A 26,777-nucleotide genomic window follows, 5' to 3' on the forward strand; every position below is an offset into this window, starting at 1 on the left:
CAGCCCAGCAATGACCTGAGATGTGAGCAATGCAGGGAGAAGCATGTTATCCACTTCTGGCTTGGGTCTACTGTGTGGGAAGCCCAAGTCTCATCTCACCCTTAGAGATCCCATTGCATTTCCTGGCACTCCATTCACAGATGTGACATGGTTGGCAGACTGCTCTAAGGAAGGATGGGAAACCTGCAGCCCTCCAGATGTTGCTGTACTACAGTTCCCATCATCCTTGACCACACTGGCCAGGCTGGCTGGGGCTGAGGGGAGTTGGAGCCCAACAACATCTGGAAGGCCACAGGTTCCTTGCTAGGGCCCGGTTGGAACGGTTGGGATACCTGCCCTTCAGCAAACTTCTTACCAACAGAGTCTTGTGGATTCTGCATTTCTTGGTCAGTGAGGGGGATATGCACTCCCTGAAGTGGCTGGAAAGGTGGCAGATGCGAGCCAAAGAGGACTTGGGAAGTGACAGAATCATCCTCACTCACACACAGCTTGTGGGTATTGGCAAAGAGGTGACTGGCAGCCAAAATGAAGGTCTTGTGGGTGGTCTAGAAAAGCAAAGAAGGTGCATCAGAGACAGCAGCACCCTTCCCCACTATGGACTGTTTCCTTCTCCTGACAACCAGTAACTGGCTCTACTGGCTGCTCTTCTAGAAATGTAGACCCCTTCCAACCTCAGCTAAGCATCCTCTTCCCTCCTACACAGTCAAAACAGCATCCCAACTCATGGAAGCCTACTGCCAGATTCAGACCCAGGGCTTATATCCAACCCTGCTCTTCCACTCTACTCAAACAGACTTCCGCTTGCACAACAGAACTTCTCCTTCCTCTTCTCCCTGCTACAGCAACCACCCAAATCTGTTCCAAAGGGTTGATGGAGCCTCCAGAGCAGATTTTGGGAGCATGCAGGCAGAAGAAAGAAAGCAGAAATCTCACAGTAGAAGTGTATCCATGCAACATTGGATACAAGCCCAAATTGGTGGGAACAATGATTTCAGGAATCTTACATGCCAAATGTGCTGGATCCTGGGTCATTTGCAACCCACAATTCTACAGAGGTATAAGATGGGCTCGGTTCCTGGTCAGTTCACCGTTTTAAACTAGGCAGATCAATCAAATGAGAAGAACAGAGCCAACCTCCTGCTCATCAATTAGGGTGTCATGGAACATGCTGGTGCTATTTTACACAATAAATAAGGTGAAAAACAGATAAGGGGTTTCCACCTGCTCTAGACAGCAAGAATAAAAAAGGCACTAATTTCCATTTATTGCTTTTTCTTTTCTTTTTTCAGAAAAGTTATATTCATCCCTTTCTTTGACCATGAGACTAGGAAGTGGTGAACCTAGCTGTGTAAATGTCCTGATCTCTCCTAGATGTTCCTCGCTGAGGGTGCAACCTCCATTGCATCCTGAGTTTCTCCCACTTCTCAAGCTGAGCTCCCCACTCACATGACTGCTGTCAAATTTCAGCGGTTGTGGGCATCGCTTGGGCCCTGACCAGAAAGGAAGTCCAGAGCTGGTCTCCTGGGGACAAAGACAGATGAGATCAGTCAGGAAGCAGCATCAGAGGGAGCAGGAGGAGAAGTTCAAGGAAAGAAACTCTACAGGCCAAGCAAGGGCTGGAAGAGGGCCAAAGGTTTCTGCAGCCTAAAATGATGGGAACTGGAGAGAGAGGGGGGGGGGAGGGGGGGGAGGGAGGGAGGGAGCGAGGGAGAGAGAGAGAGAGAGAGAGAGAGAGAGAGAGAGAGAGAGAGACTGTGCACAGCCAAGGAAGAGAGAACAAGTCAAGGGCTAAGGAAAAAATATGTAAACGTGCATGTTGTTGATTTTCCAGAGTTCAGACAGCAGTACTAGGTTCCTTGTGAAAGCGAACATTGGCTCACTCGTATGCCAAAACCACGTAATTTCACTCCACCAAGACACCTGGGACAAAACATAACCACCAACCACAAAATTATTTCAGCCAATCATTTGTGAGTAGTGCTGTCCAGTCACTGGGACTGCAAGGAGGTCAAATACCAGCCTCTGTTGTGTGCCAGGTCCAAAGGAAGGAGCCTGATTCATAATGGAGGGAGGGGAGCAACTGACTCAGTGCCCAGAGAATGTACTCTAGAACCCATGGCACCATCATTAAGAAGGGCCCTGCTGACCTTATATAAGAACTGTCCTAGGTTTAACAACTTGTTGCTTGAGGTGTTACACAGACTGCTTAGTCCAGCCTGACCGTCAGGCTTTCCTGGACCAGATTGCCTGCCTTTGGCCTCTCGGTTGCTGTTTCAGGAACTGACCGTGCAGTTTGCCTCCGACCCACAGCCAGCCCTACCATTAGGCAGAGTGAGTAACTGTGTCTGGGCCCCAGACGTTCCTCCTGAGCCGTGACTGGAGATCAAAGCTATGAGTACCACAGGCCTGTCACATACCCAGGAAACAATCCTGCTCTCCTCAGGTGCAGTGGCGACACTACCCCATTGGCTGTGTTGAACTAAGATTCAAGTGCAGTCTAGTCATCTTCTGGTCATGGAGTGTTTATGTGATCCTCAAGCAGCAAAATGTCTTGGGCCAGCCCTGCTGTGACCATCCTGTGCCTTGCTGTGGAGCCAAAAGCTATAAGCAGCTGGTTCTTTGTGCAATTAAAGCCATTGGAGATGCTGTATGTGAACCAGGTCATATAAATGGTGGTGTGGGTCCACCTAGAAAGAGCCCAGAGTGAGAACTACAGGTGTTGAGGCTAAGGGTGAGTAGGAATCTCCCACAGGAGGCTTAATGTTACAAGTAGCTGGAAGGCAACACCAACCAACTGAAAGATGGGCTTTGCAAAGACTACCACTTGGTCTTAATATATCTCACATTAAGCAGCTGCCAACAGAAGTCTGCTGCATTTGGTTCCAGACACCTGGATTGCAACTCTCAGAGCCAGTGCTGAGTGATTGTAACAGAGAAAGGCAAAGGAGTGCTTAGAAAAGCGCCACACTAGGAGCCAGGAAATGGCTGGGGAAAGAGGCAGGGCCCTTACATGCTCAGGTGGGAAGTTATGCAGCAGCTGCTGGATGTCATGGGAGAAAAGGCACTCCCAAAGTCTCCGAGCCCAGACCACACAGTCTCTCCAGTTGCATGGCTTCTCCTGAAAGCTGATGCGCACTGACTCCAGCATCTTGACAGCCTCCATTTCTTGGGACTCTAGGAAGCTGGGATCCCTGTGGACAACAACAGACCTCGTTTGTGGCAGAATTTTGAGATAACACTGCTCTTAATTCTTCCTAGTAGGTAGTTTGTTTTCAATTCCATGCATAGAAATATCTATGATGCCTCTCCAAATGCCCAGGGCAGCTAACAGACACCAATCTGTCTGTCTTATGTCTAGAATAGTTTAAGACATAAGAAGAGCCCTGCTGGATCAGACCAAAGCCCCATCTAGTCTAGCATCTTCTTCTCATATTTGCCAACTGGAGGTTGGCTCTAGAGTCTTGGGGCAATGAAGGTCCTTCTTTGAGAGGTATCAGAATTCCAGCCCAGGAACCTCACCCTTGTGGATTCCCAACACAAGCAATCAGGATGGGAATGAAGTGGCCAAGTGCCTTTTGACATCAAGTAAGTTAAAAGGCAAGAGCAGGGGGCAGAGAGAGGGAAACGTTTCTGAGCATGTTTGTCTCATGTATTATCCCAACCATCCCCCAAGGAGCAGCGTGAATGGGGGTTATTCCATTAACACCAACTGATTAGGCTGAGAGGCAGGGACTGGCCCACTATGGTCACCCAGTGAATTTCACAGGGCAGCTAGGATTCCCCCCCCCCCCATTCAAATATGATACTTTAACCATTACACCATACTGGTATAGCACACCAAAATGGCACCACTAGGAACAAGGCAAATTCCACCTGTGGTCATCATGGGACTTGGATAATGATCAATATGTCTTCTAGGCAGCTGCAGAGCCCCCTTTTTTGCACTGAGTGTATAACTAGTAATTTTATGCACGTGGAGCTCTGAGTGGGTCCTGCCACTAGGCAGTTCCACCTTCTACCCCAGATGCAGCAGCTCCTACTACAGCTCAGAGGTGGGATATGAATGTGTGGTAAACTTCCCTCTACCTCACCCAGAAGACTCCTTAACAAAATCCACTCTATTCCCTACACAGCCCACTCTAAGCTTTCCCTCCTGCCAATTTATCTACCACATCACCTCAGTCAAGATTGCTCCCCATACTCACTTCAGGAATGTGTTGACGTTTTCTGCTTTTGTCTTGAAAAGTCCCTCAAACTGATCTCGGGCCCACTGCAAGAGAAAAAGATGGGGTCAGGGGAGTTTTTGTCAGCAGTTACTTGGGGTCCCTTAGAACAGGGGTTAGGGACATTTTTTCAGGCAAAAGGCAGGGCTTACTCTCAGGCAAATGGGCACTGGACTGCAGCCTCAGACCACCTCTTCCTTCCAGTTGTTCCTTGGTTCTAAGGCAGTATACACACTCTCCTTCGGCCTGAAAGCGAGATGAGTGCCACAACTCCATAGTCACCTTTGACTGGACTTAACTGTCCAGGGGTCCTTTCCCTTTTACCTTTTTTACCTTACACACGTAACATTAAAGCACATTGAAAGCGCATTCTTTCCCTCAAAGAATTCTGGGCACTGTAGTTTACCCCTCACAGAGTTACAATTCTCAGCAATCCTTAAAAAACCACAGTGCCCATAATTCTCTGAGGGGCGGAAATATGCTTCAAATGTGCTTTAAAGATATAGGTTGGAATTCAATACCACACTGTGATGAATGTCCTGTCAGTGCAGGTACTGCAGTTCTCTTCCCATTATGCGAAGTTCTGGAGGTTCTCCTGACCCCCCCCACCCCAGAGCCAATCATGGTGGGCACCAAGAGGAAAGGAAGGCCCTGTGGTGCAAGTGGAAGCCCTTGAGCAGGGCTTGTGCTGCAGGGCTGCAGTGCAGTCTGGGAATTCTGGTGCCATTCCCTAAAACTGAACTCCTGCCCCTGTTGCTCCTCAGGGGCCTGATGCTACATAACAGGCCCAGCCAGACAGCCTCCCCATCAGCATCTCCTGCTCCATGGAGTGAAGGAAGCAGGGGCATGCAAAGGCACCAGGGCAGTGTGAGATAAAAAAAGGAGAGAGGGGTCTGTCTGGCCCTGCCACAGAAAAAGGAGAAGCAGCTGAAGCTGTGCAAAGGGCGAAGGATTTTGGCCTGGCTTCTGGGCGAAACAGCTGGACCCCATATCCTGCCGTCAGCACTGTTGACAGCCCTGGCCCTCGTGCAGCTGCCTGGAAAGAGTAAATGAAGCCAAGGGGCCAGGCAAGGAGTGAAGAGGAGCTTGGCAGCTGAGAGTTTTCCCTCTTTAGGCATGGACCAACTGGAGAGAAAGGCAGGAGAGGGGTCTCTTTGGCAGCAGCAGGCACTGCAGAGTGGATCTGCAGCTGAAAGAATAAGTAACAGTATTTGAGGAGGCTAGGAAAAAGCCAGCCCCCCCCCCCACCTGTAGTGTGTGCTGGATGGTGCTGGGGAAGTGGCGCAGGGTGCAGAGAGGGTACTGCGTCTCTTCCTCCTCCTGAGCTTGGCCAAAGGACTCTGTCAGAAAGGGCACAAAGACCTGGACGTGGCCCCGGGTGCCTTCCGTTCCGGAATCAAGCAGAGGCTTGCGGTACTGCACACACCTTTGGCACAAGTATTTTCCTGCAGGAGGAAAGGGGAAGAAAGAGAGGAGGTAGACGGGACACAAGATCCTTTGCAGTGCCCTACCTTCTTCATCTGACACACACACACACACACACACACAAACACCAGCAATTTCCTGTCAGAATTCTCTCTGACAGAATGGCAGCTGACACACACACACAAATGGTGGAAAAGAGCTGGACAAACTTCTGCAAAGTGGACTTCTTTTTCTGATTGGGTGGAGAGAGGGAGGGAGGGAAAATAAAAGAGAAATCTCAATATATTATTTTCTTCAAAAAATGTATCCCAAGACATTTTGGTCCAGCTCTACAAAGAGCCTCTGTCACTCAAATACACTCTTCTGTCTGTATGGTCTGCTGGCTCCTTTTTTGTAGATGCCAAGCCATTCCAGTCTCCTCAGCACATACAAAGCCTCCATTTTTTATAGATGTGCAAAGCAGGAGATAATGGCTCAGTGTGTGTTTGGTGGTCTGTGGCTTGAACCCCAACAGGGTATTATGACCGTTAATTAATGACGGTGACACTTGCAAGTTCTTTAGCACATACCCTCCAACATTTCTCCGATGAAAATCGGGACACATCCTAAGGAAAAGCGGGACATTCCAGGATCAAATCAGAAAATGGGATGGCTTCTGTTAACCCAGCACTGTCCTTGGAAAATAGGGACACTTGGAGGGTCTGTTATCAGTGTTCGCATGCTATTAAAAGCACACACAGCTATTTCAATCATCCTTCCAACGATCCTGTGTGGTAGGCCAGGATTATCACAGCACAGATGAAGGTGATGAAGCAGAGACACTGTGGTTTGCCTAAGGCCAGCCAGGGATGTTCACAACTGATTCAAGATCTGACTTGGGGACTTCCCTGCTCTACACAGCAAGAGAGCTTTCCTGTTTATCAGCACTGTGTATATTTTGTGGGCCTGCATTTGCAAGACACTTCAAAGACTCTGGACTTTGGATTTGGTCTGGGATGCCTCTGGCAGTTTCGGCAAGAAGTGAGAGCAGCTCTGTTTATTATGCAGGCCTTCTAGCTCCTTGACTTAGCCAGCCCTGCCTCACATACCCATAGGGGAACGGCCACAGCTACTTTGCATGCAGAAGGACCCAGGTTCAATTCCTGCACTCTCCCAAGTCTTGCTGGACAAGAGCTGCTTCCTGAAACCATGGAGAGTTGCTGCTACGTAGTCAGTAGAGAGGCAATGCTGATCGGGGTGGGCCAACAGCCTGACTCTAGCTCCCTAGGTTCACCTCCCCTTTAATATCTATCAGCAAGATACACAATGCAGTCAACCACAAAGGAACATGGGATCTCTTCCCCCAGCAATGGATCGACTTTCTGTGTAAGAAGCACCAGGTGGCTGGCCCACAGCAGCAGCAGGTCCATCTAGTCTGGATCCGGTTAGAGGGCAGCCCTCAACGCTCACGGGTGTCAATCTCTCAACATCTGTTCCTTTTTTTAAAAAAAATGCTTGTTTTCTGTCTGCCAGTTCATAGGATAAAGCTTGAAAAATGTGTGCAGCAGGTTATGTTAATGATTCATTAGCTGACGTGTCCATGAGCAAAGTGACCAGGAGACAAAAAGTTGAGAGTCTTCTGTGTCCACCTATACAACTCCCTGTCCTTGCCTTTATCATGATGACCTCCAGCTTATGTATGCCTGCCCTGCACACATACTGCCTTTGCCTGCAGCTTCCCGCCATCCCTTCTGCGCTACACTCTAGGCCAGCCTGCAAAAACTGTCAACATCCTGTGAGAAACAACAGTACTAGAATTTGTATACATTATTTTCCCGTTCCCCCACCCACAAGGAAATCACAGTGTAGAACAGAGGCTATGGCTACAACCCTATACCCACTTACTAGGCAATTCAAGGGGCTTACCTCCGAGTAAATGCACAAATGATTGCACTGTGAATCAAGGTTTCTGATTTATATGTCATCTGGGCTCACTGCATGACCTTAAGCAAGTCTGCCTCAGCCTCAGCCTTCCATTTCCAATATGGGGATAATAATAAATTACTAACACATTAATAATAATAATAATAATAATAATAATAATAATAATAATAATTTACAAAAACTGGCCTACTTTGCAGGGTTGTTGTAAGCAAACATAATGTCTGAGTGGTGCTTTCAATACTTGAAAGTGGTTAGGAAAATGCTAAGTAGGTGATTAATCATATAAAATAAGCACTTTCAAAGAAGCCTGCGTAACGTAATTCATTCTGAGCATGGAATGCTTATTACAGGGAGCTGGTGGCTACAGCACAGGCATTCTGTATGAAACACTCACTGGCTTGCAGACTGTCCAGGGCACTGGCAACGCCATCCAAGCCAAGGAAGAAGTCATCCCCATAGAAGTGCTCTGTGTCTGGTCCAACCTGGTTCTGCTGTGCTGATACATTGATGTGGCGGTTCATGAGTTTTACGGCAGCTGCTGCCACTTCTGACTTCTGCTTCTACAGGAACAAAGGAGGGAATATTACTAGGGAGATCCAGGTAGAAAGAAGTTGGTTATTGCCTGGGTTCATTGGCCAGGGCACTTGTTAGAGAGTCAAGTCAGAACCCACCCTCTCCCCTGTAACATTACAAATAGGTTTGTGAATATTCTCGTGTCTGTTGAGATTTATTCCTTGGGCAAACTGTCCCCAGCACTGCCTCACCCAAACCTCTTTTCCACCATATTTGCTGCAAGACTTACTGACACATCCCCTGGTCGAAAGAGGAACTGCCTGTTGAGGTTGGAATATTCAATGGTATCCATGTCCGTCACAGTGATGCTCCCACCCTCGCTAGCAGCCAAGCCAATCATGGCAAAATTCTTCAGGAGCTCACAGCCAATGGCACCAGCTCCCACCTGAGGAAATTGTAATAAGATTAGTTGAAGGCCCATGGCATTCTGAGCCAGGATGATCTCAGTGACTCAAGTGACTGGGGCAAAGGGACACAAGGAGATACCTCTTCAAGTTACAGGTGGCTGGTTCAGATATAACGTTTTGCTCTACATGGGTGCTGCTGCCATGCAGGAAGAACACATAAGAATCAGGGCACTCCCTGATGACCCATTTATTTACCTATTTATTGAGCATTCATCTTGGTTTGTCGGCCAGGGGATTGGTTGACATTGGCAATTTAACAAACATTCACTCTGATTTGTTTATAGGGAGGTTATGTGTCAAGCATTATTCCCAGGGCATTCCATTCCATTGGTTTCCAAATTCAGATCTTTTGGGGAAGTGGGTTTGTTATGCAAGCCCTCCCAATCAACTCTCATTGCATCAACCTGAATTTGCTGGTATGATTCAATCCCACCCCAAATTAGTCTGGAAGCCCCCTAAGTTATGCACAACTTCAAAATACACACATTATTATTATTTTTTATTATTACTATTTTTAGGGAAAGGCTAGACATGAAATTCCAATAACCTTTCCCCCAAGGAATTCCTTGTTGGTTTTCAGTTCTGACAAAGTTTTCTATATGACTGTGTATTTGTCACATCGAAGGAAACCTTATGTTCAATGAGGCCTGAAAATAGATGGAACATTTGCACTTCTCTCAGAGAATGCATTATAATTACAGAGGCTGGAATAAGCATTTGCAACAGCACCCGAGAACTGTTGTAGAATCTGAAACAGTTTACTAACGCAGTTCCAAAGCATGGATGCTCACTTTATAAGAAATGACAAACTGAACAATCTCCCTCAGGGTCCTCTCCAACTCTACAGGTCTATGATTCTATAAGTGAACCTCTGGCCACAATTTCTACAACAGATGTTCGTTAGCCAAAACATGTCAAGGCAAGGGAAAATATTTGACTTCGAAATACATTTTGACTCCATCTGGCATTCTGTACCAAGTCTTAATTTTGCTACAAAACAAGAACTAGAAAGAAAACCCACAATCTCATTAGATCCATGTGCCAATTCTTCCAATGTTTGTAACACAGAGAGAACAATACAAGGCCTTCAAACAAGAAAAAGGAGTAAAACAAGGATGTAACATCAACCCAACCCTCTTTTATCTTATAAATCAACTATCTACCAGCTCTTTTTGAAACTGTTGTGAAGTGCAGGATTACCAGAACATGACTCAGCGGCACACTGCCTGATATTTACTGGTGACCTCACCATGCTCTTACCTTTATAAAAGTTAACTGCATGCTACAGTGGTTCTATTTATCTATCTCTATCTATCTATCTCACAAAATTTATACCCCACTTGATTGTAAAAAGCCTCAAAGCAGTTTACAAAAAGATATACATGGGATGCACAGATGAGTTTGGCAGGGCAGGAGGACCAAATTCCACCTTTCACCAGAGGTAGCAATAAATCAATCAGAATACAGAAATGCATTCTACGAGTGTAAATCATACATGGCCTAATAGCAAATATATTATGAAACTTTAGGGATGGTTTTCTAAGAATTTTGGGTAAGAAAGAATACTGAGAATTTTTATCTAGTCAGAGTTTATGCACTACAGTGGTACCTCGGGTTACAGACGCTTCAGGCTACAGATGCTTCAGGTTACAGACCCCGCTAACCCAGAAATAGTACCTCGGGTTAAGAACTTTGCTTCAGGATGAGAACAGAAATTGTGCTCCAGCAGCAGCGGGAGGCTCCATTTGCTAAAGTGGTACCTCAGGTTAAGAACAGTTTCAGATTAAGAACAGATCTCCAGAACGAGTTAAGTTCTTAACCCGAGGTACCACTGTAATTACATATATTGAAGGGTGTTTTTATCTGCACCATAATTTCTGGATTCTGCACCCAGAAAACTCCAATTCTATGGTGAAAGCGTAATAAGCAAATCAAGAATGGTTACGCAAAGTGGAGTATTTTATATATACAGAGAGAATGTGCATTCTTCATTCTTATTCTGATGTTTGAGTTGAGCTAGAAAGAGGCATGTGGGCTGGAGAAGTTCCACCTCCTAAAAACACAGCTTTCTTCAGATCCTACCTGCCTCTTTTTAAATATTCCATTCGAGCCACAGAAATTTGAACCCATGTCCACCATCTTGCTTTCCTTTCCTTTCCTTTCCTTTCCTTTCCTTTCCTTTCCTGGGTCAAGATTCTCAGGGATGCATGGCAGAGTTGCCCACTTTTTCTAGGCATTCAGGTCTACAGAAAGTGACCCCTTGTAATATAGCTCTTAGTAACCGTTGCTATAATTGTTCGCACTATAATCCAATGGTATAATAAACAACAACCAACAACTGGGAGTCCACCTTTAACAATTGACTCTGCTAACTGGGACAAAATCCCTGCATTGGCTGTTATGCTAGCAAATGTTATGTTTACAAAGAAACTTCAGTAACAGCTGCAGAACAGATCTAGGTCAGCTACTCATCATACAAAAATCGTTCTTCTTCTATCTAGTGTCATCGCTCAAACTAAAGGAGTCAACACTCCCTCTACTGGAAAACACTGGAAAAGTCTACCCACTCTCATCACGGCATCAGTGCCTGGTTAGTTAAGGTGGGTGGCTTTCAGGTGAGACCAGTGCCCCTCATGTAGGCAAATATTTGGCAGTATCCACACAATGTTGTTGACATCAAAGGGCCAGCCTGTATTTGCCTACCACCCCCTACAGCCATTTAATTCATAGTTACCCTTACTATAGAAAATCTGATACAGTAAAAAAACCTCTGTTGCCAACAACCCATTTGCAATATTCAACAACGCGTTTTCAATATTAAACCCTAGTCCAAAATACGTAATCCAAATGCAATCTTAAATGTCAGGGTCATTAGGACGAACTACATATGTCAAAACTTTATTATTTTTACACCTCACCTTTCCTCCAATTTTATCAAGGCGGCACATGTCTTTCCTCACCATTTAACCCTTGCAAAATCCCTGGGATGTAGGTTAGGCTGAAAGACCTTGTGGCGGAGAGTTACATACATTCATGATGCCTTGTGTGGGAAGAACCTGGCTTCACCCAGCCTGCCCCAACTCACCACAAAGTATTTCTGCTTCCCAAGCCATTCCTGGAAGGTATTCCCAAAGACAGCAATCTGCCCATCATAGCGGCTGCCACGCTGTCAAAAGGGAGAGATGACAGACATTAGAGACCCAGTAGGCGACAGATGGAGAGCAACACAATCCCTGTAGGATGGCCCTATACCCATTCCAAAAGATTTAGAATTTGGGCACTGTGTGGGTGTTGAATCAAGTAGGAGAGAGGGCGGCCTATATGTCAGGAATGTAGAGCCTGCAGCTTCCCATCAGCCCTAGCCAGCTCCAGTAAAGAGAGATCAGCATGAGAAAGGGTGTGTAGATGCACTGCCAGAAGGTTTGTCCACGTTTGAGCATTACTGAGCTATTAATCTACTTTTTCCACACTTGAATTGGATCAGAGTACCCCCCACACCCCCACATATCTATTTGAATTTGGATATGAGGAGAAACTTCTGCCTTTTCCAGTCATTCCCTTTTCTATTTATTGCTGCCTTCTAATTTGTTGATTCAATTATGCCAATCAAGCAATAACAAGGCATACACATAGGTAGCTGCACACACACCTTCCCCGCCCAAGAAATGTGCAAAAGCACTCTGTCAGGCAAATTCTCAGTACACACTTCTGCAGTTTTCTGCTTTTGTGTAAATCTGAGGGCTCAAAAGGGCGGGAAATACCACTGTTCAGAAGCACCCTGGAAATAGCACGGCCAGAAAAGAAATGAAAGCATGGAGGAGTTAGTGGGTTTTGAAAGAGGAGCAGCAAAGAGAACTGATCCATTCATCCACAAAAACCAAAGTGAACAATCTGCAACCCTGACTGGAGAGGTCTGGAGCACAATTTTCCTCAGTTTAATCAGATTATCTCCAAATCAAAAAACCTTGAATTTATAGAGGAAAGCATTGAGATTGGTGCTGTTTGAGGGTAACATCATTACCCTACACAAATTAAATGGGAACAAAAACAGCTCTAAACACACAGTAAACTCCTTTGTGGAAAAGTCTGGAATGCCTTGGAAGAGGCAGAAAAAGAACTGTGATCCCATCCTATCTCTAATGGAAAAGTACAAACTGCAGAATTTGTCACATACTGGAGCACAGTCTTCCTCAGTCAGCTGCACGGTATTTTCCTCTTCAGGCAGACATTCATAAGCATCAAAGTACAGCCACTGGTCCAAAGGAGTGAACTTCCCTGACGCAGCCTGCAGACAGAGAGAAAAAGGAGGAAACTGCTCAGCCCTTCCTATAACTGCACGTTTGGGTTTGAGAAGAGGGAGCAGCCACTCTTAATGAACACAGAAAACTCATGGAACATACTGTTCAAATTTTCCTGCTTTCTTCCTCTGGAGGGGGCTCCTGTGCTTTAACAGCTGCACGTCAGGCCAAAATTCAACAGGTAATGCTTCTCATGATCTCATCTACGTGTCAGGAAAAGCTGCACATTTCTGTTTTCTATGTTTTGCACCACTGTTTAAGGCACAAGAGCACTGCTGTGGTGAGGAGATGGTAACTCTCGTCATTCCACACCACTCTAGTCATGTTGGCAGCAGCCCTGTTGGGCTCCCAGTCGTGCTGGGAGCTGACAGAATGACCTATCTCTGCAGCAAAGACAACAAATTTGCCTGCAGCTGAAAAGCATGTATGAAAACTACAATGGGAATTCTAAAAACAGGTATTGCTCCAATTTATATCCGAGGCATTTCTTCTCCCCACCCCCATTATATTTTGGATCCATTCAATACAAAACACACATGCGCAGCACATGGTTGAAAGTATGGAACTCGCTCCCACAAGAAGAAGTTGTGGCCACCAGCTTAGAAGACTTTAAAGGAGGATTAGATAAATTCATGGAGGGAAAGGCTATCAGTGGCTACTAGCCACAACTGCTATGTGTCAGGGGCAGTATGTTGCTGTGAATAGCAAGCATTACAACTCACCATGGTAGGGAAGACTGTGACCAGGTGATCCTTTGTGCCCGCTGAGCCTACTGCTTACTGCTGATGGCAAGCAAGGCCTCTCCTGCTCTCCCTTCTTACAGTTCTCTGTGTCTTGAAACCAGACATGGGCTGGACAGTTTTTCAAACAGAGGACACCTTCAGACAGAGGCCTGTTCCCTGCAAAGTAGGTCACATGGCCACCCTTCCTGGCAACCCATATACCCTTCAGCTTGTATTGTCATTTAACACCTCAAGAGAATCAGATATTCCACTCTGGAAAACAGCATGTTAATATCTTGCCCAACCTGTGCTTCAAGATCTTCAGCAGTCAGTCACAGATTTGGCCCAGACCCCAAGATATTTGGCAACCAATAAACTTTGCTTTTCTATAAGTGTGGTAAGTACATTCAAAGCACTCAAATGAAAGCATTTCTCTCCCAATGCAAGTTGCAGACACACAATCCAGAATGGGACCACAATGTGAGGAGCAGGAAATTATTAAAACCCACTCCCTCCCACCCACTCCCACCGCATGCCAGTGTCCCGATCCTGATTAGGTGCTCTGCACTGGTAATTTGTGAAAGTAAAGGCAAACTCAAGGGAAAACTATGTGATAAACAGCACACTGAGTTTGGCCTCGCTCGCTAATATCTACAAAAACCATGCAAGGAACACATGGAGGGCCTGTGTGGCCTTCCAGATGTTGGGCTCCAGTCCCCAGCCAGCATGGTCAATGGTCAGGAACGATGGGAGCTGGGGTTTAGCAACATCTGGACTTTTACAGGTCCCAAATCCCTGCTCCAAAGTACTACCATATCCTCACAGCTGCAGATGGAGCTTGCAATCTCGTGGTTTGCCTAAAGCCACCAGTGAGCTGAGAAAGCAGGTGTAATATTCGACCCAGGGATTTCCCAGCTGTCAACGTGCCCTTTAATCACATTTAATTGGATCTGCTCCTGAGAAAGCAGAAGGGAAGGGGAGAAGGTGCCAAGATGAGGAAGCTCGGTGCCACAGATATGGAAATGAGCCAGTAATGAAGTAGTTATTGAAGTTGTGGCTGCCAAAATTCACTCACCGTACAACCCAAACCCTGTGCACATCTACTCAGGAGTAAGTCCCATCATGGTCAATGGGCCTGACTCCCTGGTGATTGTGTAAGGATTGCAGCCTAAATCTCAAGGTTTCTATCCACTTTCCTCACACCAAACATAATCTTATATACTTCTATCATGCCCCTACTTATTCCTAAACTAAAAAGCCCCAAGCATCATAGCCATTCTTCATAGCCCAAGGAACATTTTGATAGCCTTTTTTTCTACACCTCTGCCAGCTCTCCAATATAATTTTTGAGATGAGGTGGCCAGAAACTATACATGGCATTCCAAGTGATGACATCAGGATACGGGCAGTTTTATTTTCAAATTCTCTTTCCTAACTATCCCCAAGATGGAATTCACTTTCTTCACAGGAGCTGCCACACATTAGGTCGACATCTTCATCAATTTCACCAAGACCCCAAGATCTCTTTCCAGGTCAGTCACCGACAGCTGACTGAACAGAGATAAGGGAACTAGCTGATAGAAACCTAACCTTCAAAAATCCTCAAAGCTTAAGATGCCATTTGGTGGACACTGTAAAACACACACACACACACACACAAACAAAAAACAGCAGCAGCAGCAAAACACTACATTCACAAGTGAACAAAAATAAGGTCTCTGAAGTATAATCCACTGCATATCCTTTCTCTGATTTACCCCCTAAACCAAAGTTATAGCAAAAACTACCTATGCATGAGAGATGAAAGACAAGTAGGTAATGGTGTAGGTGGGTTCCCACAAGGCAAGACAGTGACAACAGCAAAAACCTTTATTGAACAAACAGAACTGGACAACAGGGGCAAAGCAACTGCTTATATACATTTCTGAAGGCCTGGGCCACTCCCACTCCCAACGTGATTGGCTGTCCAAACTTCCAAGCTGTCCTTCCGTCACCCAGCCCTGCTTGGCTCTGGGGGAATCAAAGAGTTGGAAGGGACCACGAGCGTCCTCTAGTACAAACCCCTCCAATGCAGGGATCTTTTTGGCCAACATGGGGCTCGAACCCACGACCCTGAGATGAACAGTCTCATGCCCTACCAACTGAGCTAGCGCCACCGTTGGTGGAGGAGCCCCACCAACAAGTGAAGCCCCAAGGTGCCTGCCCAAATGGTGGGCAGAAGCTACAACCAGTAGTATTCTAGCTGGCAAGAGACAACAGACACCCATGAAACAGGGGGTTTCAGGGGTGGCTGGGCAGGCACCGGATCTGTCTGCTGGATCTAATCAGCCTTGCTGTCATCACATGATGGCAACAGGTCCAATTCAGGCCTCTTTGCTACCCCAGTCTGGGAGCCAATGCCTGGAAGGACCATGTTTTCCCTCCCACTTCAGTCTGCCCTGGCAAGTGCAATCAGCAGAGTTGAAGATGCAGCGATGGTTATGCATCTCTATCAAGCCCTACAGCTGCCAGTCAGGGATCTGGACTGCAGCCTAATATCAATGTGCTTTTGTTTAAATTATTAAACAATAAATGCTTGTAAGAAAAGGTTTAAAGCAAGTGAAGGATACTATTGAAACGACACCCCCCACCCATAGTTGAAAATGCTGGGAAGCAGTTAGCAATAACTTGTGCAAGCAGCTATTTCCTGAAGCAGATGTATAAGCACTCAATCCTCGCACTTTGCACACTTCAATATAATACACAAAGAGGAACTTGCATGATTCAGAAGCCCTGTGTAGCTCTTCAGGCATTATATTATAGGTTTAAATAACAGAAACTCAAACGGGAGTGGCGTCACTATGTGGTATCCTTGGACAGCTGTCGGGACCCCACTATGGATGCCCCCCTTAAATCTTCCCCCCTGACTTTGCACCCCATGCAGATTGGATCTCGCCAACCTTTCCGTTTCCCCTAATTCCCCATAATTTCCTCCTTTTGTTTTTAAGTTGTATTCATTCAACTTATTTTTATTATTGGTTGTTAGCTGCCCTGAGCCCAGCCTTGGCTGGGGAGGGCGGGGTATAAATAAAAATTATTATTATTGTTGTTGTTGTTGTTGTTGTTGTTGTTGACCTGGCCTTGCCCTAGAGCATTGTGGGGAAGCAAAAAGTAGGCCAGGCACAGATGCCCATTGCTGGCTTAGGGCACTGCCACTGCAGTCCGATGAGCCCCCCCAGGGCCCTCTGAGAGAGGAGTGGGCCCACCAGGAGATACTTTGCAGAGAACCCCCTGAAACATGGAATCAGCCCTGAGCATAAGGCATTTGGACAATCACCACCTGGCACTTCTAATAACCTATAAAGGGACAGGTGTGCCCCGTCTGACGATTCCCAAGTTAACACCGAAACGAAACAGTTTTCTTTCCTTTGTATAAGATGATCCAAAGTAGTAGCTGTTGCAAAACTGCATGTCAGCTGCCTCATACCTGCACTCATTTAAAACTGCCTAGCTGGGTCTGTGAGTTGATAATCCTAAACTGGCAAATCCAGAAGAAAACCAGCTAGATTGGTTTACAAAGGAGGGCAGGCAGCAACCTGAACTCAGCAGTGACACAGAAGCAAATGGGTCACAGGGGACAGGGCAAGTGCCTTTCTGAGCATGAAACTCAAGCACCTGCCACTTCTGGGCTCAATCAGGAAATGTTCAGGTGATCCACTCATAACTGATGGGAAGCTTGTAGCTTCAGGATGCTTCTTGCTTCTTAAACGTAATACCTATATATATTAATAATTTTATAATATTTGTTTTTTAAATCCGTTGCTTTTATTGGTAGTTTTATTGGTATTTCTTTATGAACACTTTATGTAAACTTCTTAAAAGGATTCTTTTATGAAGGGGTGTGTGTGCGTGCATGCATGTATTAAATAAATAACAGAAAAATAACAATCATTAACATTTGTGCTGTGATGCATTCAAATAATTTCACATGTGTTATCTAATGGAAATTCTTACGACAACCCTGTGAGGTAAATCAGTATTATTACTGCAGAAGTTTGGACATATTGGAATACAAGCAGGTTGGCCTAAGGCCACCAAATGAGTTCATGGCACAGGTGAGACTCAAAAGTGTGTTCACAAAAACGCCTTAGACGGCAATGAAGTTCTTGGTTTTTCCCCTCAGGAGTATTTCATACCTCCCCCCCCCCCTTGGCTGCTCACGCCATCACAGCTTCATTGTGTGAAAATTCATTTCTGTTTGTACACACCAGGGGGCGTGGATGGGCAGGGATGTCTTTACCCTATGCAAAGGTGTTCACACCCTAGAGATGGATTAGGAATGACTAAAGGGCGCCAGCAAGTGTGAAGTTGGTGTTGAAGCAGATTAAAAACCAGGCACCGGAAACACAGTGAGTGTATACTATATGGAAGTGTGAACACAGCCGCAGACTGGGGCCTCCCTCATTCTCTTAGCTACCACATTATTATTATTATTATTATTATTATTATTATTATTATTATTATTAACATTTATATCCCGCCTTTCCTCCAAGGAGCTCAATACACACTTTTCCCCATTTTATCCCCACAACAACCCCGTGAGGTAGATTACGCTGAGAGGCAGTGGCTGTCCAAAGGTCACCCAGTGAGCTTCATGGCTGAGTAGGGATTCGAACCCTTGTTCCACACTCGAACCACTTTAGTATTTCACACATTCCACACGCTGGCAGCAGCTTCTTGAAACGCAGGTGCCTCATGGAAAGTGACCTCCAAGCAGCTCAAAAAGCTGCCTTCATTCTTCACAGGAGTCTGCCACTCACCTTCAGCACCTCTTGGGCAGCCAGGCCTCCGATGAAGGCATTGATAGGGCTCAGGTCACCAGAACATCCGTAGGAAAATGTCCGCACCAGGTCTTCTTGCAGTTCCTCCTCCTTGCTCAAAGAGACAGTCTGTGCCAGTTTCACCATCTTGTCTGCATCTGCCTGTTGAGGAGTAAAGATGGATGAGGCTGGGAAAAGAATCTATCTGAGGAAGCTTACAATGAGCTACTTGCAGGAAAAGTAGCGACGTTCTCTGCAGAAGGAGACAATATCCTGCTCAGGGTTGGAAACATGAGGAAGCCTGGGAGGCCGGTTGGGATTGCTAAGAAGAATGAAGGCAACTGGGGAGACTTGCCTGATTCCTGGGCCTAGGCAGCCGCTTCATCTCCCGCTGGAAGACATGCAGTGCCCAGAAGGCAGCATGGAGGGAGCGACAGCGAGGTAGTTTCCCCTTATCCGGGATTCTGATTTTAGGATTAGCCCTGGAGGTACGCAGGGATTCCTGGGAATACAGAGAGATTAGTGGACAGGAGTAGAACTACCTAATGCACATCCTTCTCTTTAAGGTAGGAGGTGGAGAAACTCAGGCCCAGGAGCTGAATATAGCTCCTTAGACAGCACTGTCCTTTCCTCAGGACTCTCTCAGGCTAGGCCTCCTCTCCAAGTCACCTCCCTGTCCTCTCCTCAGGCTATGCTCTTCATGTGCCCTGCACTGCATCCTCCTTGAGTGTGGAGACCTTTGTGTGGCCTGGGTGTACCCTACTGTACAAAGAAAACGCCACACAATCCATTTCCCTACCCACTTTTTGAGTCTCAACCCACCCACCACTGACATGGGGGCCTCAGAAAGTTGCCCAGGAGGTAATGTGACCCTTGGGTTGCATTTCCCCACTCCTACTTTAAGGCGACACACTTCAAGAAATGCCTCTCCTCACCATAGCTGAACATAGGAGCTATACCAACCATGTCAGACCACTGGCCCATCTAGCTCAATACTGTCTGTACTGACTGGCAGTGGCTCTCCAGGGTTTCAAACAGGAGCCTTTCCCAGCTGTATCTGCAGGTGTTGTGTACTGGACCTGGGATCCTAGACATGCAGAGCATGGAGCTCGATCCTCTCCCTAGCTGCTTGGGCTGGCGTTCTGCACCCAGGCTCTAGAACAGCAGTTTTGAGGTCTCTTCCCTGGTGAAGTAGTCCTGTTTGAGTCCTCCAGCTAAAATGCTCAGCCCTGGCAATAAGCTCTGCCCATCTTGGCCCCCTATGAACTAGCTAGAAAAGAATAACCACATTTTTTCACCACCGCCAGAGACAAGAACATACATAGGAGTGTTTTTGAGGTATCTTGACTTGGGTGATGATCCCACCGCATTTGTATGGAGAAAAAGAAGACGTATCTCCAACTTCCAAGCTGCAGGTTCCTAAACAGACACAGATCACAAACATTAGGTCTTTTCTCTTAGTTGTTCAATGGGACTGAAGTCAAATAAATTGATATAAACCCATTCTCTGCAAGGTAGACACCTGCATTTCTTCTGGAGGTCTCTTGTCCTATCAGGTGCTTTAATACTCACTAGTGAAGTCCCACAAGGTTCCTAATAGGAGAGACATGATGTGTCTTTCCCCACAACGCAGTGCCACCCCATCCTTCTGTCAAACTCCACTCTCATAATCTTTGCCTGTCCATCTTCCTGATCCACATCTGTCCCCCTATTCTCCTCTGGGCACTTTCTGTGTGCCGGCAGGCACTGTACCCAGAGACATGAGGAGAAGGAAGAAACAAACAGAGGGCCTGTTACCTTTCACACGGATGAGGCAGGGCTTGGAGGTGTTGAGTTCTGTCATCCCCTCAACCCCGGAGAATTTCACCCAGTCACCATCCTCAAAGTGGTGGCCTTGTCTCTCCTCATTGTCACACGCCACAGTCACTATGCCAGGGTTACTCTGGGGGAAGAGTATATTATTATTATTATTATTATTGCTACTACTACGGTTAAATACACCACTTAATACCAAAGCAAGCTGCTAGGCAGTTTACAAAGTAGAAAAAAACCAGTTACATTAAAAAATAAATACTCATAATTAAAATATGCAATAAATCAATCGCATTAACATATTAAAATATAATTGTCCATAATTAAAATATGAAATAAAACAATCACAATAAAACAACACAGCAATGAAAACAGGAGACTCTGGTTGAGAGATCAAAGGATTGCCTGCATCTGATTAGATGGTTACTCCATCTGTTTAGGGAAGTTTTTAATGTTTGATGTTTTATAGTGTTTTTAATATTCTGTTGGGAGCTGCCCAGAGTGGCTGGGGAAACCCAGCCAGATGGGTGGGGTATAAAGAATAATTGTTATTATTATTATCCAAGCTTGGAAAGACATCTTGGGGGCTCCTTTGGAAGGAGGCATGTTCAATACAGGGTGTGAAGGACATGAGCTCAGAAAGGGTGACACAAGCAGGGCAATAAAGTGCAGGAGACAGATGTTATCTGGATGAAGAGACATTACCTGGGTGATGTGGTGAATGGCAGCAGAGACAGGTTCAGCCTCTGAAGGATTGTGCACAATGAAGTGTTCTCCAAAATCACAGAAAAGTTGCCTGGAGCCAAAAGACCAAAGCTCAAGAAGTCAGACTTCTACTTCGTTTTCCTCCCTACACTCAGCCACTGCTCCACCCTGAGAAAGCCCCTTCACTTCCACCCATGGGGTCTACCTGCTCAGAGAACCTTCATCCTGCATTATGGAAGGATGAAGGCGTCAATTTCACTTTCGCTCCATTTCCCAGTTTTAAGTTCAGTTCTCCACCTCCGTTTGCAAATATTTTTTTGAAAGCCCACATGAAAATTAATTGGAATATTAGTGCAAATTCTAATATACAGTTGAGAGTTTGGAGGTGGGTTAGTCTGCATGGTACCTGAGTCCCTTCTAATGCCTGGGGTCCTAGATCCAGCAAAAGGTTAAAATCTAGTGGAGGATTCCATTGTTGAACTAGCCAGGCAAAAGCCAGGGGAGAGGGGGCTGGACTAGAAATGGAGTGAGAGCCAGGCTTGATTTCTGTTGGAATGCAAGGCTATAGTTATGGGAGAAGCAAGACCATATTGGGGTGCTAATGCTGTGAGTCCCTCCATCATAGGCTCAGGATGTATATATGTGTAAACAAACCATATCTTATAAAGACACCACTGTCTCTGCTGTCCCTCATTCCAAGGAAACTGAACCCTGGGTAAGCACGGAACCCCTGGCATCACACAGCACTTGGGGATTGGGGCAGTGTGCAACAATGCACATTTTTTAACAAAACAATTTATTATAATATAGTGCCATTTTTGTTGTTTCAACTAACATATGCACACTATACCAATTTACAGGTGATTATCATTTCGTGCGCAGGTCCCATTCCAGGCCCCTTTGCCCGTTGGGGGGGAGTACATATAAGCATCCCCCTTCCTCTTCTGGGTCCAAAAGGACCCATGTGTAGGTGATCACACGTTAATTGGACGTGCCTAAAATGGTCACCACCGGTATATGCATTTTTGTACTCAGTGCTTGGCTGGAAAACTTCATGGCAAAATTCAAAAACGTGCCAATTTTGAAGGACGGCTGTGCTTGGGTTTATATCTTGATTCAGAAAAAAATGAACGCAATTAAGTTCACCCTTAAAAGCAAATTGAATCAAATCTCTCCCCCATCCCCACCCTGAGGGGCCCAGCCAGAATGCTGGCAGCTTATACAAATTCTTAGTCCACCTCTTATTCCACCCAGAATCACTGCAGAAGCCCCCAACACCTACCCAGCCAGGCCCTTGGTGTCAACTAGGACAAAACAAATGTTCTTGGTGTGGCAGAAATCACTGATTCGCAGCTGCTCCTCCAAGGGTGAGTTACTCAGGACCACAACCTGTAAAGTTTGGTGCAGAATAGTATCAGAATAGTGATCTGCATAACGTAAGGGGCTAAGAAACAGCACAACAGAGAGCACTTTCCAAACAGATTCTCTGTTCCCCATCAATGACAGCGGGTCACATAGTGGTAAATCCTGGAGTGTGGGCCCTTTGCAACAACTTCCATAGCTATGCCTCTTCCGAGACTATACAATAAAAGTGATTTTTCATCAGTGCAGATATTATGACTTCAATTGTTGATGGATCTTAACCATAACTCTTGCTACCAGCTGCCAAATTAGTGAATTCCAGGATGATGAACAGGAACAGAGCTTGCTGACTAGTAACTTGATTTTTGTTTAGTTTTATTATATACAGCAGAATAAAGCACAGCTTTGTACAAGTTACTATATATACACAGACAAGATTCAAACTCCTATTCCAAACTCAACACTCCAACAACAAACTGCTGTGTCATACTGCTTATAAGGGAGAACTTAGCCAATCACCACCTGTTGCTAGGCTTCCCTGTCTCCAAGCAGAATTTCTCAACATCAATACTGAGCCAGCTTTCCCCCCACCCCATCTCTCCCATCTGTTTTGCTTCAAAAACCAATCTGATGAAGATCTCCGGTGGACTCAAAAGCTTGCTTAGTTTGACATTTTGGTTGGTTATTTCTGAGCACAGCTTATGTAGCTAATTGGCCCCATGAGACAACCCTGCAGTGGTGCTTCTGTCCCTGCTTGTTCCTGATCCCTCACTCGCTGGATCATCACCTGCACCATCGAATGACAGGCAGTGGTATGCCACCCAACACACTGCAGCTATCCCAACCAACCACAGACATGAGAGCTAAACCCCACTTTGAGCTTCAGGTGCAGCTTCAGAACAAAACAGTTAGTGGCACTTGATGATCAGTAGGCCATAAATTACCACTATGAGAAACAGCTGGGCATGGGCAACAGTCTTGTTGCTTTCATTAGTTAAGAGCAAAAGCTCTCCCACTGATGTAGGTCAGAGCCTACTGAAGCACTGGAAACAGTGGTCACATCCACAGCACCCCATGGCTCCCCCCCAAAGAATCCTGGGAACTGTGGCTTCCCCTCAAGTACGCTTCACCAACTACAGTTCCCAGGAGTCTTTGGGGGAAGTCATGTGCTTTAGAGGTGGGGAAAATGCACTTTAAACAGATAGTGTGGGTGTGACCAGAGTTTGATTTTTTATCATCACTAAAGTCACTCCCATGACATGAGACACACAGCTCTGTCCTTACCTGGAAAGTAGACAAGAAGCTCTCAGACAGCCCATTGGTATAGGCATGCACAGGGACATGTGCGTTCAGTTGTGCAAGGCGGCACTGGGAGACCAGAGCTCGGTTTTGCCCCATGTCATTCTCCGACAGATAAAACTGCAGAGACACAGCAATGCTAAGAGTGAGGATGGTGAGGGAGGATTGTATTGTGGAGCTGAGTGGATGACAATGGATTTCACCAGTGCTTTTTTTCTGGGGGGTACGCATACCCCTAAACGTTTTGTGAATCTTTGTACTTTTGTCCATTTACTGTATTTATTTTCCCCCAATTTGAACTATAAAACGGTTATTTTCTTGAGTCAAAATGAGAGTACCCCTAAATAATTTTTTTTTAGAAAAAAAGCACTGGATTTTACTCTTTTACCCACTGCTCTACCATCAAATTCAGGACCCAGCTACATAGGATATTAGCAATGCCATTAGCAATCATGTTGCATGTTTAAAAAATATTCAATCCTGAGCACAGGTGGGAGATGGTTTCGATAATGGCAGCATGCAGGGAAGGCAGGTTTAAGTACATGTGGGGGTGGGGAGTCACTCTTTAGTATCAATGGGAGCTTTTTCCCCTAATGGTAATTGACACAAGCGGGGGGGGGGGTGTTCCAGAGAGATTATGGCTGGCGAGAAGGCTTAAACCTCCCCTCTCCATATTCTGTGATCTATGAAAAAAATGCCCTTCCCCACACATTGTGTGTTGTTGTTCTTAAAAAACACCACCACAAATCGCATTATCAATGTCACCCACAGTTAGGCCCTCAGTACTACGTTGGCTTAGAGCAGACTCAAAATTTGGCTTCCAGTTCCATTCACAGACTCCAACCATCATCAGATATATGCTTTAAAAAGGGAGTGTGCCTATTTCTTCATCAGCATAGGGCGGGTTGCAATTCATTAAGTGATTGCACCAGAAAACAGGGTGCAGAAAAGAGCATTGTGAGAATATCAGCTTTTATTGACAATTTTGTTATTTAAAAAAAAACAAGCACCTTGTCCTAATTGCTGCAAGCATAGGCTTAAAACTGTGAGAGCAATGCTTAGTGAAATCTCAGGAGTCCCGAGAGAAACTTGTCAGGGATTCCAGTGGCCAAGGGGCAGGACTTCAGCACCTTGCATTGCCACTAGCTTTTCCCATATCTTCAATGAATTATGCAAAAATGTGCCTATTTATTCAGATCATTAATTCCAGTATGTTCGGGCTCATTATTTCAATACTTTTAGCTTAGGATAGGTATGTTGTTAAACCAACATTGCAAACATACTGCTCCAGTCTTTGAAGCCAAATATACTGAAGGAGACATTGAGAACATTGGGGAAGGGCTGTAGCTCATTGGTAGGGCATCTGCCTTCCATGCAGAAGGTCCCAGGTTCAAACCCCAGCGTCTCCAGGTAGTACTAGGAAAGACTTCAGTACAGAAACCCTGCAGAGCAGCTGCTGGTCAGTGCAGCCAATAATAAACTAGATGGGCCAATGTTCTGAGTCAGTATAAGGCTGCTTCTTGTGTTGCTTGTGAGAACCAGGGTACCAGAAGGTGGAGTTTTAAAATTAATTTCAAAACAACCTGTTGTGAAATTCATAGCTTAATGTAGCAGCATTTCCAGTTCTGACTGCTTTTAATAATAGCAGCAACTGACTCACCAGACTTCCCAAATTATGCAACCTTGTTTGAATCTCATGACTAGATTAGGCTGGAAGCCATGAAACTACCAATAATTGTTTTTTTGTGGGGGGGATCTAATTGTAGTTATTATTACAGTGGGCTATAGACTGGGATCAGTCAAGAGTTCAGGTGACTTATGATTTAGTATAGAGTGTTGGGACATAAAGGGCAAATGAAGCAAAATTTGCTGTATGTGATAGATTTTAGCCTTTGTCGCGACAGGATATTGATTAATTTATTTGGACTAATAGTATGCTCTGCCTAGAGTTCTCACAGGGTTCTGGGTTTCAGAATAAAATTATATGAAAACAATATAGGATTGAAGAATACATGTGAATAGCTTGGCACAAAATCACTAGAGTCATCAACAAGGTCACCACAGATACCCAGTGTGAGTTCTGGAAAGACTTGTTAGCAAACACGTCATACACAATAACTTATCAAATAATGGAAAACGTATGCAGTCTATATTTTCATACCTTGACTATTACACTCACTCTCTCTCTCTCTCTCTCTCTCTATATATATATAACCTTGGTATAGAATCCTGGGCTCCTTTTACTAGGTCCTAATTTGGAAATTACAGTTGCAATCCTATACACTTACATAGGAAGATGGGGAGCTTGCTTCTGACTTGGCATGTATAGGATGTTGCCTCAGAGAGGCACTGCTGCAAATATATATTAAGGAAGGGGGGGGGAATGGCCCAGAGGAATGAAACAATGATAGAAAAAATGATAGAAAAAAAGCCATAGGGTATGTTAACAGTGCCAACGAGGGAAGAGGACTTTGTACCACATTTCCTTGTTTGCTAGGCAAAGCCTCTAACATGTGCAATCCTACACATGTAAACTCAGAACACCATTGAGCAGATATAGGATTTCACCCTAGGCAGCATACCTGTGAAGAAAGGTCACTCCACTGAGTCTCACTCTGGTCATGGACAGTGACAGATTTCACTCCTGCAAGGATGACGTTCTTGGCAATCTCCACCCCCAGGCCCTTCATTCCAGAGACCAGCACAGATGCTCCCACCATCTTCTGCATGGCCTTGTAGCCCAGAACATAGCTAGGGGGGAAAGCACAGCTCTGTGTTTGAAATATGGTGAGTTATGAAGCCCTGGACAGTAGCATTCCCTCACCAGCTTCCCTTAAACTCCACCTATACTTTCCCCTTGCCAGCCACTTGTACCTGCCCCCATCTTAGGTATAGTAGTCACTAACACATTGCCCGCAAAGAGGAAATGCGTTACCAAACAAGAGGGCACAGATTTGCATAAAATGTACACATGCTAATTTATATGTGCAGATTCAATTTTAGAAATAATTGGGTGGTGCACGATGGGAGTAGCAGCAGAATCTTGCTGCTCCAGTCCCAGATTCTTTAAAAGGCATCTTCCAGCTGCCCTAATCACCAATAAACAGTGGCATACCAGAAGGGGGCATGTTCTGGAAAACACTCTTAAAACCATAAACACACCTATGGTTCAGAGCCCCAGTACAGCCTTCCCATATGATTGTGGGAACATCTGAGAACTGCTATAGGC

The 26,777-nt window shown here is 45.5% G+C and overlaps 1 protein-coding gene and 1 non-coding gene across 3 annotated transcripts in view; both read right to left on the reverse strand.

Annotated features, from left to right (window-relative positions):
• Positions 1–26,777, reverse strand: part of UBA7 (ubiquitin like modifier activating enzyme 7) — a 46,464-nt gene that overhangs the window by 16,604 nt on the left and 3,083 nt on the right. For both annotated transcript variants that reach the window (XM_053377340.1, XM_053377339.1), the window contains exons 3-19: positions 26,131–26,299; positions 23,534–23,668; positions 22,170–22,276; positions 20,888–20,978; positions 20,168–20,312; positions 19,692–19,789; positions 18,722–18,872; positions 18,371–18,528; positions 12,726–12,836; positions 11,637–11,717; positions 8,374–8,529; positions 7,966–8,131; positions 5,472–5,668; positions 4,206–4,270; positions 3,011–3,191; positions 1,447–1,521; positions 356–545 (exon numbers count right to left, since the gene is read on the reverse strand). In XM_053377340.1, coding sequence (XP_053233315.1) covers positions 356–545; positions 1,447–1,521; positions 3,011–3,191; positions 4,206–4,270; positions 5,472–5,668; positions 7,966–8,131; positions 8,374–8,529; positions 11,637–11,717; positions 12,726–12,836; positions 18,371–18,528; positions 18,722–18,872; positions 19,692–19,789; positions 20,168–20,312; positions 20,888–20,978; positions 22,170–22,276; positions 23,534–23,668; positions 26,131–26,299 — 2,276 coding nt within the window. The remainder of the gene's footprint in view (positions 1–355; positions 546–1,446; positions 1,522–3,010; positions 3,192–4,205; positions 4,271–5,471; positions 5,669–7,965; positions 8,132–8,373; positions 8,530–11,636; positions 11,718–12,725; positions 12,837–18,370; positions 18,529–18,721; positions 18,873–19,691; positions 19,790–20,167; positions 20,313–20,887; positions 20,979–22,169; positions 22,277–23,533; positions 23,669–26,130; positions 26,300–26,777) is intronic.
• On the reverse strand, positions 15,655–15,725 carry TRNAN-GUU (transfer RNA asparagine (anticodon GUU)). The gene has a single exon. It is a non-coding gene; the product is annotated as a tRNA-Asn (tRNA).

The sequence above is a fragment of the Podarcis raffonei genome, chromosome 2 (assembly GCF_027172205.1).
Source record: "Podarcis raffonei isolate rPodRaf1 chromosome 2, rPodRaf1.pri, whole genome shotgun sequence".
NCBI lineage: Eukaryota > Metazoa > Chordata > Lepidosauria > Squamata > Lacertidae > Podarcis > Podarcis raffonei.